Source organism: Phoca vitulina, unplaced genomic scaffold (assembly GCF_004348235.1).
Source record: "Phoca vitulina isolate PV1807 unplaced genomic scaffold, GSC_HSeal_1.0 scaffold65, whole genome shotgun sequence".
Taxonomy (NCBI): Eukaryota; Metazoa; Chordata; class Mammalia; order Carnivora; family Phocidae; genus Phoca; species Phoca vitulina.
Window position 1 is genome coordinate 1,278,127 of NW_022589768.1, and position 11,348 is coordinate 1,289,474.

The window sequence follows — 11,348 nt, forward strand, 5'->3', positions numbered from 1 at the left end:
TTAGGGTTCAGGGTCAGGGTTAGGGTTTGGGTTCGGGTTCAGGGCTATGGTTAGTGTTAGGGTTCGGGTTAGAGTTTGGGTAAGGGTTAGGGTTCGGGTTTGGGTTAGGGTTAGGGTTAGGTTAGCTGTGCTGGGGGAACAGGATTGGGACATGGGATATTGGTGTGGGGAGGAGGCTCGCTGTCAGCCTAGTTTGGCATCCTATTCTTTCCCTCTAGTCCCAGGAATGAGGATTTACCCACCCAGTATGTAGCTCTCACTGAGCTAACCCTCTTAAAATGCCTAAGTAGCTTTAAATGACTCTTAGCGAGATACAGCAAACCAAAGATAATTCTTCGGAGGCAAGCAGGAATCAGCAACAGTAGCTGATGTTTCTGCTCCTGATTAAAGCTACTCATCAGCCCTACGACAAGGGAAAGCAGTAACATCTGTCTAGAAGGAAGCCCCCAAATCTGAAATTTTCACAAAGATGCTCTAGGAGGAATCTGTGCTCATCACGGTTAATGATGAGCCTCTTCCTACATAAGGAAAAGTGAGAAGCCACCAGGGTCAACAGACACTACAGACCCAGAAGATGAAGATGAACCTCTATGATGTTTCAGTAATAGCTACTATCTCAAAATACTAATTCTAATACATTTTCAATAATGTTCACTAAATGCAATCATCAATGTTTACAAGTCATTAAGGAACAAAACACAAACAGCAGCATACCATCTATAACACTTGTTCTCACAGCCACAGAAGTATGGGTGAAACTCATGAAACAGTTGAGGGCAAAAAACCCTGGAAAAAAAAACATGTTTTACTGGATAACAGGGGGAAAAAACACTGCAGACAATCCAATGACCTAAGTTCTGGAATAAATTTTTCAGGGTGGGAGTTTGGGGGTAAAAGGATAGAAGTTTCCGGCACATCCCAGCTTATGGTCTCATCATGAGAAGAATGAATGAAAGGTTCAGATATTAAATACATCCAAGTCATGAGGAGGATAGAGGTCTCAAAATTAGCTGACATGTTAACAAAGACCGTGTTTTAGGACAAATGACGTAAGTCTAGCTGTGACAGGATTCCTCTGGCTGGCATTTGTCTGGAGCAGGGTGGACCCCCATCAAGGCTCAGCCACAGGATTCCCCCGTCGTTCACGGACAAGAAATGCAGCACGTGATTGACGGCATCACTGATTCTATCCCATGGAGGATTCTATCCCACAGAACAGAATATTTACAATACTTTAGGCTAGGAGAGACCCATGAAAAATATTTTGGTTCACCTACATTTCTCTGACAATCTCAGGGTGAAATCCTTTTAAAAAGAGCCATGAAGCTTCAAGATGAGTTTGCATGTACTTTTTACACAAAGGTGAGTGTTCCACATTTTCCGACTTTCCCGTGGTACCAACAGCCACCAGTGGCCCGCTCCCTAAGCATATACCGCCAAGAATAAACACTCTGAACCTCACGGGGAGAAGTCACGTTCCGTCGATGAGACAGAGGGTCGTCTTGCAACTCACGAGGCGTGCACTGGAAATGGTGATTTGGAAAATCCCCCTCATTCCACATCGTGCTGCCTCAGACCACGTGTGCCTCCTTAAACACCTCCACGTCTGCACAACCAAACACCTGGGAGCAAAACTGTTCTGACTTGGTTTAAAATCTTTCGAGAGCTTCAGTAAGTTCTGAACTCATGTGCTAACAAAGTGAAAGTGCAGCGTTTTCTGATTAATATGCAGGAATGATCCACATCAAGTCCACAGGTATTTACTAGCCCGATTTCAATTAAACAAGAAAAAAAAGACCTCTGCAAAATGGGTAAACAGCACTGAAAATTTTAACAAGTGTAGCAGTGCTTCTGTATGGATCTGCTTATCTCTGGAAGGTATTGTTTTCAGCTATAACAGCCCTTCAAACCCAACGCTGAAATAAACTGAAATTAGAACCAGACGTTTCAATCATTCCAAGGGGATTAAAATAAGGTTTTCAAAAACAGTAAATTTCCAAAAAATTTCCATCCCTGCTTTCCCTTTTAGAAATTAAGTACATCACAGATTACTGATAATAGACGGTTTCAATTGTCTCCTCTTTTATTTGTGCATGTTTCCTAGTGTGCATAAGATGTTACCTGGAAAGCAATTTGTTGTTTATTTTTAAGCATATAAGCCTACATTCGGGGAGGGGGCACCCAGTCATGAGAGATCAGCCCTACTAGGAAGGGCAGGAGGCCAGGAGGGACGATGACCATGAGATGCATGAAGGGGGCCGAGCAGCACAGACCACGGGCCACATAGGCCAGGAGGGCCACACATCCACAGTAACAGAAACTGTGTTCTAGAATAATCCAGCCCGGAGACAACGCTGAAGGGGCCGAGTCTTGGCAGCAGATGGTGGCCAATGCACAAAGCAGCAAGGGCACAACACAGACCGGGCAGCCTGCACGCCACCCGTCCCTTCCTCGAGAATCTACTGGCTATTAATTTGTGCCGGGGACCACAGTGAACCACACACTCCTGTGACCATGCCCGTGAGGAGCTCATGGGCTCGTGCAGGAGATAAGTGTGCAAACACACGATTAAAATGCAGTGTGACCAACTGGATTTCAATGATCTCTGAAAAAGAGAAGTGGAGAACGGGGACCAGGACGCAGGCTCCTGCATGGGGCCCTCCACACCTAGACACATGCATCGCTCCCAGTTAGCAGGACTGGGTGACTGCACGTTCTTAGTCACATCTGCTGGTGGACTCGACTCTACAGTTTACCTTCTCAGTAAATTACACTCAGTTCTACAGCAGGGCAGCATCGTGGACTGAGGTTCAGATCCGGTGGCTATTCGTCTTCCACTGGACTGTCCCCTCCCCCACACCCCGATCACGCCGGCTCGCTTCCTGGGTTCGAGGCCTCGTCCTCAGCCTCTGCTTATGCCCTGATGGGCGTTACCTGTGTCGGGTTTTCCCGCTCCCAATACGCTCTGCACGATGACTACCCCAGAATCCAGGCCACCAGGGTCACTGTTTCCGGGCGGGAGACCTGCAGCCCTCCGGCCTTCTGGAATCTCATGAATCTCACATTTTAAAATATTTTTTACTTTTATGCATAAATCACCAAATCACATGCTATTATCCAAAGAACATGGATCCGTGCTTTAAATGCAACCCTTCTGCACGCTCCCTCGCCTCATTCCCACAAACTCTCAAACACTGACCGTATGTGCAGGTGTCTCCGACGTACGAAATGGTGAGCATCATCCCTCCTCTTTGGAGCTCGCGGTCTGGGGAAAGGGCAGACGTGACAACCAACAGTCGATGCGCACGACACAGGGGGACACGACCAGGGCTGTTTAAACAGGCAGAGCAACACTAACTCTGGGGACGTAGAGGAAGACCCCACACAAGAGGAGACGCCCAAGCTGAGTCTTGAAGGACAGACAGGAGCTTCCGGGTGAACAAAAGGAGAAAGGGCATCGCGGCCGGCGGAGGAAGCTTGCTGACAAGGTGCGGAGGGCAAGGAGATGCCCCTGCTGCTCCAGGAAGGGCAGACATGAGCGTCTGCAGAAGGGGCCTCCTGCGGGAGAAGGCAGCCGGCCGCCCGTTACCTGTAGTCCCTGAACGGCCGGACTCCCAGATTCATGCTTTGTGAGGTCACTTGGACTGGAGTTTGGGAAACTGGGAGGACAGCGCCAGACTGCGGGCAAGAGAAGCCAGATGGGAATCTCCTGCCCATTCGGCTCGGAAACACCGTGAGCCTGGACACCGGGAGCGAGGGGACGGGGAGGGGAGTGGCCCGGCGTCAGCAGCACCCTGGGGGCAAATGCCACAGGGCCCGGCACAGGCAGGGCGCGGGGTGGGGGCGCGAGCAGCGTCTAGGAAGAGTCCCGGGCTCCCGGTCACGAGCAAAGCTCCCCCACATAAGCCCCGCTCCCACGCCGGGATGCCATCTGCCGGCGCGCGGCCCATGGCGCATTTCATTTCCAAAGCAGACACCACAAGCAAACAAATAATTTCTAACCGACGGGACATCAGATCTTAAACTCCTAAGTGACCGACACACAGAGACACACAGAGATGGAGCTAAAGCATTTAAATTGTAAAAGGTTTCGGTCCACGGACCGTCAAAAGCTACAAAGCGTCAGACACAGAATCTCAGGGTGAGCAAATGAAGTCATGACAAAGCGCTAGAATATTCTGGGGGAGCTCTGCGCACACACACACACACAGACAGGTCAGTGGACAGGGGCTGAGCCTCCCGAGCCTGCCGAAGCCTGAGCAGGCCCACAACAGGACGCGCTGGAACCGTGTCCACGCGGGGCGAGATCCCCCGGCTGTCCCACTCGGGTGGGACCACAGCACCTCACCAACACGGAGTGAACGCTACAGAAAGATCCACCCGTCACGTCGATAACCAGCAAGACCGGCTGAAAATCATACGGCCATTGCCTCCATTTTTATTCACGTTCTAGTCCTGATTCGGGAAAGTGATTGAATGTCAGGTGTTTTGCAATTACACTAGAAAGCAGGCAGTCCGTATGCACACGGATGTCCTGACGGGGGAATGGACACATTCTGCTTTTCTCTGGGACAAAGCCTTTGGCCACAGGCGTCAGGGTTCACGTGGACGGCTCTTCATAAAGGACTTCGTCCACCTTCATGTCGTTCTCGTCCACGGGGACCTGAAGGCAGATCTGTTCTCGGAAGGCCAAGGCCATGGTGTAGGGCCGCACGTCCTGCTGCTGCAGACAGCGTTTCAGGTACGTGTCATAGTAGCCCCTGCCTCTCCCCAAGCGGTTCCCCTGCTTGTCGAACCCGAGACCCGGCATGAAGATGAGATCGAGTCCCCCTGTGGGAGAGAGGAGCACAGGTAAGAGCGTGAATGGTTTCTGAAAGAGACACACTCCTCGGGGGTCTGCCTTCTGCTTTGGAATGACATCCATCCTCTCCCCGATTGCTGAAACACATATGACCACCTAGAAAATCCAACAAGCACAGAGTCAGGCAATCAGGGACACAAACACTCAGCAGCTCAGGGAGCCCGTCACCCATCTCCCCAGGCTTTCTCCTGTGTACACCTTGGACAGCGTGGGTTTGTACTGTGGAAGCCCACAGTTACATGGATTTTTTTTTTCAATAGGAGACAGCGCTGTAAATGCATTTCCTCGTCCTTACGATTTTCTTGACTTTTTTTCTCTGGCTTATTTCATTGTGAGAATACAGGACATGATGCACATAGCATGCAAAAGACGTGATCGTCAACTGTGTGTCAACAGCCAGGCTTCTGGTCAACAGGAGGCTACTGGCAGGTAAGCTCTGGAGGAGGCAAAAGCCACACGTGGATTTTCAACTGCATGTGGGAGTCGGCGCCGCTAACACCTGAGTAGTTCAAGGGTCAACTGTATTACAAAAACACCAGATTCCCAGACCCCATCCATACCTAAAGAAAATTTCCATGGATAGGGACTAAGAACATTTTTTCTTTCTTTTCTTAAGCAGCCAGGCGATCCTACACATGGGCCAGGTTGGGGAGCGAGTGCCCCAGCACCATGACAATCGGAGGAGTGAGAGAGGGTCAGAGAGAAGCCGAAACAGACGGAGCTGTCCTCCAAGTCAGCGAGCAGGAAGGGTGAGGTCAGCTGGTGAGAGGACCAGGCCACCTGCTCATTTCCCCTCCCGCTGGAGGGCCGAGGCCTGCCTGGCCGTCAGCTTCCCCGGATTCACGGGAGAGCAGGCTTCGCCCCGGCCAGGAACGTTCAAGGTACAAAAGGGGGCCCCTAACTGTCCTCTGGCTGGAACACGGGGAACACCGGGACCCAGAAGTGGCCATGCATCAGTGAGACAGAACAGGTTGCCGGGGCTCACGGTGCAAGGTAGGGTCTTGGAGGCGACTAAAAGTTGACGAGAGTGAGAGGGGTGGGGGCGTCTCATGAAGGAGGCAATAAAGACCATGAGGTGGAGCATCTCCTTGGATTTTGTGAGGCCCACCGAAGGGCCCTTCCAGCCTCGCAGGGAGCATGACGGACCAGCAGGACTCAAGGGCCACATCACATGCCCAGCTCCGGGCTGGCCCAGTGGCCTTCCCTTGCTGGCCTCCTGAGGGCTGGGGGGGCTCTGGGTGACCCAGAGCTTGGCACGGACGGACCAGCCATGCAGCAGGCTGCCAAGGACACCCGGGGTGGAAGCCATGGATTCTCTGGAACTGGGCGCCCGGGTACTGGTGTTCTGACCGCCAGCCGGGCCGGCCCCCCGCCGTCAACAGCTGTCCTGGCGGCGTGTGGAAGGGCGGGGTGAGCCCAGCGCACACCTGCCAACCCGTGCCTGCCAGCAGCCTGCAGAGCCCGCCTCCCATCACGGTCGTAACCTTCTGTGTAAACCTGCTTGTCTCTTCCAACCAAACGTGCTCACGCGCGCTGGTCGCTGACCTTTCCCTTCCCTCCCTGACCCTGGCCTGCTCCTCCTTCTCTCGGGGATGAACAGTGACTCGTGCACGGAGACCGCGCTCGCTCCAGGTCCCCTCCTGTCGCCAGACCTCGCTGGGGCTGGAAGCTCAGCTCTGTTGACTGAGCTCACACACACGCACACATGGTTTCCCAGGCTCCTGCCGGAGGTGGGGCTCGGCCAACACGGAACAAGCACGTGTGTAACGCCATCCCCCTTGTGTGTGCAAGACAGCAAGACAGCCAACTGCCCGGAAGCAACAGGGACAGGACGCACCCGAGGCTTCACCCGTCTGGCTGGCTCGTTGGGGAAGGAATCGTGGGAACCTTGGCGGGACCTGGGTTTTTAAGGACGTGCCAGAATTGGGTTTGAGTATGTTTTGGAAAGTAAGGGAAAGGTCGCAGGAGCAGAGTGACAAGCGGGGGGGAACAGAAAGGGCAGAAGGACCCCGCTGAGGAGCAGAGAGCACAAGAGAGGAGTCTGCCGGGTCGGGGCATGAAGGTCGGGAGGTAGAGACAAAGCGATCCCTGCAGCTCAGCAGCAAAACCACAAACAACCCGACCCAACCACGGACAAGGGACCTGAACAGACAATTCTCCAGAGAAGACCAGAAATGGCCAACAGGCACATGATTTCTGTATATTAATTTTGTATCCTGTGACCTTACTGAATTCCTTTATCAATCCTAGTAGTTTTCCGGTGGAGTCTTTAGGATTTTCTATATATAGCATCATGTCGTCTGCAAATAGTGCAAGTTTTATTTCTTCCGTACCAATTTGGATGCCTTTTCTTTCTTTTTCTTACCTAACTGCTGCACCTAAAACGCCCAGTACTGCATTGAATAAAAGTGGTAAGAATGGACATTCTTGTCTTGTTCCTGATCTCAGGGAAAAGGTCTCAGTTCTTCCCCATGGACTGTGAGGTTGGCTGGGTTTCTCCTATACGGCCTTTATTACGTGAGCTATGTTCCCTCTAGACCCACTTTGTTGAGAGTTTTCATCAGGAATAGATGTTGAATTTTGTCAAATCCTTTTTCTGCAGCTATTACGATGACAGTGATTTTATTCTTCATTTTGTTCATGTGTGGACCATGTTGACTGATTTGTGAATACTGAGCCATCCTTGCATCTCTGGAATAAATCCCACTTGATCATGGTGAGTAATCCTTTTACTGTCTTGTTGACTGTGGTTCACTAGCATTTTGTTGAGGACTTTTGCTTCCATGTTCATCAGGGACACTGGCCTGTAATTTTCTATATTTACAGTGTCTTTATCTGGTTTTGGTATGAGGGTAATGTTGGCCTCACAGAATGAATTTGGAAGCATTCCTTCCTCTTTTTTTTTGGAATAGTTCAAGAATAAGTATTAACTCATCTTTAAATGTTTGGTAGAGTTCCCTTGTAATCCATCTGGCCCTGGACTTTTGTTTATTGGGAGTTTTTTGGTTTTTCTTTTTGTTCCTTTTGTTTTTGAAGTAGGTTCCATGCCTGGAGTGGAGCCCAACACGGGGCCGGAACTCACGACCCTGAGATCATGACCTGAGCTGAGAGCATGAGTCAGACGCTCAACCAACTGAGCCACCCTGGGCGCCCCTGTAGGGAGTTTCTTGTTTACTAATTCAATCTTGTTACTAGGAATTGGTCTGTTTGGATTTCTTATGTCTCCCCGATTCAGTTTTAGAGCCAAAAGGCACATAAAAAGATGCTCAACATCACTCATCATCAGGGAAATGCAAATCAACACCTCAATGAGATACCACCTCACACCTAGGATGTCCACTTAAAAAAAAAAACAATATAATAAATGTTGGCGAGGCTATGGAGAGATTGGAACTCCTGTACATTGTTGCTGGGAATATGAAAAGGAGCAGCTTCTATGGAAGACAGTATTAACATTCCTTAAAAAACTAGAAGTAGAACAACTAGGCGTATTTAGCCAAAAGAAACCCCTGAAACCCAGGTCTTGGAAAGGTACTTGCACACCCATGTTCAGAGCAGTCTTACTCTCAAGAGTTCAGAGGTAGAAACACCTGTCTGCTGATGCATGAGCGGATGACGCCCCGAGGCGCACGCACGGGGACACTGCTCAGCCGTGAGAAGGCAGGCACTCGCACCCGCTACGGCGCGGAGGAAGACATCGGGTTAAGCGAAATAAACCAGGTACAGACGGACAAACACTGCATGAGTCCGCTCGCGGGAGGCATCTGAAGCAGCCGAACTCACAGGAGCAGAACGTACTGCGGGGGTTGTGGGAGGCAGGGAGGAGAAGAAACGGGGGGCTGCCGTGGGTACCGGCTTCAGCCTGGCAGGACGCGAACACACGGCAGGACATCTGCCGTCCAACACGGCGCCCATGGCCAACATGGTCTGCGCTCTTAAAATTTTTGTTAAGGGAGTGGATCTCATGTTATGTGTCATTTACCACATTTTTTTAAAATGCAAAGATGCCAAAAGGAAAGCCAGGAGGAAATCGGGATTTCCACCAGTCAATACAGGAGAAAGGGAAGCTAGAGTTTCAGATCACGCACCTCCAGGCCACTAGAAGAGAAGGAAGCAGACAGCAAGACAAGAAAACACCTTTCTCGAGTCCCTCACGGCAGAGGTGGCCTCGCTCCCCCGGGGTCACGGCGCCCGCCTGCTCTACGGCCCTTACGGAGGCCCACCCTGGGTCTGCATCGGGAGGCAACATCCCAGGACGGGAAGACGGCCGAAGTGTGACCTTGCCCAGCCGCTCGGAGCGAGCTCTACAGTGAGTAAGCAAGAAGGAGAACGGCTCTGGGATTCTCGGGTGACGAGGGCCCTTCACAGGCAGGGGCGCCGACATCCTGTGTGGGGTGTTGCTGCTGGGCCCCCAGCCAGCAGGATGGGTACCGCTGCTCCCTTCTGCCATGGGGTCACCTGCGCTCCCGGCTTCAGGTCCCTAGAAGCCCCCTCTGGCCTGCGTCTACTTGATGAATCCAAGTGTCTTCGGTCCTGGATGCTTCCCCTCCCCAGAGGCGAGGCACCAACGGGGCCTGAAGGTCACAGCAGGCTTACCAAGCTCCGCTTGCACACGCTGGTCCCACCTTGCGCCGTCCCCGCTAAGGGTCCCAGAGCCACCCTAACGCCCTGCAAGGTCAAAACTCGGCAGGGAGAGCAGGAGAAAACTGCCTGGTCTGCGCACCAATTCTCCCTGAGCCTCTGGCGCGGCCGTTTTCACCACGGGCTCCATGAGAGGACAGTGACAAAGGGCACACACGCAGGAGGACCCCACCTGACTGTGTTAAAGCGTGTGCGCCTCACCGAGCGCGCCCGGCACAGGGAGCCCCCGCCGCACCGGACTGCACCCCGCCGCCCAGCGCGCACTCCGCTAGGCCCGGCTCTGCAGAGTCGTGCTCTGTAGGGTGTTTTCCCCTGGCTCTGCTGCATTTCCAGCGCGGTTCTGCACTCCAGGACGGCAAGGCTAAGCTTCGGGAACCCCATCCAGCCGTTCACAGCGCATCTGCCCTCCGTCCGGTGCTGGCTCCGAAGCACCGGTGCCCCCTGGAGGCAGCCCACCGCGGCGGCGAGGCGCTCGGCCCCCAGGCTATTTCTCGGCGGCCCGGGGGGCTCTCCTGCGCTCTCCTGCGCTCTGAGAGGCAGCTGGGAACAGCGCCTGCCGCGGAAGGGCTGGCCACGGCCCTGAGACCAGGTGTTGCCTGTAAGGGCCTCAGCCCGGGGCCAGGCCACGCTGCGCAGGACGAGACACTGACGCTAAGAGCTTTCCTTTTTTATTAAGAAATGTCAGACTATTTCTCGAGCCAGGTAGCCGGGGGAGGGCTGGGGCTTCTTCAGTCCTGAGTGGTGCTTCGGCCAGAGCTTTCCCAGCCTCCCCTTAGAACGGGCTCTCGCTCGTGCTCCGCCCCGGGTGTGGAAGGAGACCAGGGGAGGGCACTGTGACAGGACAGCGGGGAGCAAGCTTCCTGCACGAGGCCAGAGAATAAATAATCCAGGCTTTACAGGCCACAGGGTCTGAGTCACGATGCCTTAACTCTGCCGCGTGGTCCGAAAGGGGCCACGGACGATACATCCGCGAACAGTGTGGCCGTGCGCCAATAAAGTTTTATGCACAGAGGCAGGTGGTGGGCCAGCTGTGGCCCGTGGGCCGCAGGGCACTGACCCCGCCTAGAAGATAAGGAAAGAGTCTCAGGAAGAAGGGAGCGGAACACTGGCAGAACGGACGAGTATGGTAAGGACAGGAAATCTGGCAACAAGGAAGCCACTGGGGCGAGGATGCCCTCAGTGGGGACATGAGGATAGACACTGAGCCGCAGAACCTTCATCCACTAAAGCTGAAAGAATAGGAACTAGGCCCTGAAAGAAAATGAAGGCAGAGGGTTTCCTAAGTGCCCTTATCTATTCACGGGACCGAAAGCACTGTGCTAGGTGCTGAGGATTCAGTTCTCCTTCACACAACATCCTCTTTGTCCCTGGCCGTGGAATCAGCAGCTGGGCCGCAGACCCTCTTCGGGCACCCTGACCTCAGGCTCCTGTCCTGGGCTGCTCAGCTGGCGGCCTGTCCTTGCCCTAATCCCGCAGAGAAGGCTGGAAATGAGTGTCACAGCCTGGCAGCCACAAAGAGCTGTTTCCTCCCCCTCTTCTTGCTAGCTCAGAGCTGGGGCCGCGTCTCCCAGTGACCCCCTCCAAGTACCACCACACAACCAGCAAGGCACTCACCTCCACCTGTCCATCCAAGTGTGTGTTCACCTGGGCGCTCACCTCCACCGGTCTGAGCTCACCTCCACCTGTCTGCCTGAGCTCACCTCCACCTGAGCTCATCTCCACCTGGGCGCTCACCTCCACCAGTCTGAGCTCACCTCCAGCTGGGCACTCACCTCCACCTGTCTATCCGAGCACACGTTCACCTGGGTGCTCACCTCCACCTGTCTGTCCGAGCACACATTCACCT

The 11,348-nt window shown here is 53.3% G+C and overlaps 1 protein-coding gene across 5 annotated transcripts in view; it reads right to left on the reverse strand.

The window, feature by feature from the left end:
• Positions 1 to 11,348, reverse strand: part of LOC116624192 (5-formyltetrahydrofolate cyclo-ligase) — a 70,622-nt gene that overhangs the window by 29,579 nt on the left and 29,695 nt on the right. The window contains exon 3 of one of the 5 annotated variants that reach the window (XR_004297850.1): positions 3,200 to 4,830. The exons of 3 other annotated variants lie outside the window; for them this stretch is intronic. Coding sequence is in view for 1 of the 2 variants with exons in the window: in XM_032391887.1 (XP_032247778.1) it covers positions 4,601 to 4,830 (230 nt within the window). In the remaining variant the exon portion in view is untranslated. Of the gene's footprint in view, positions 1 to 120; positions 4,831 to 11,348 lie in introns of those variants that run through there. One more of the 5 variants, XM_032391887.1, reaches the window with a different exon arrangement.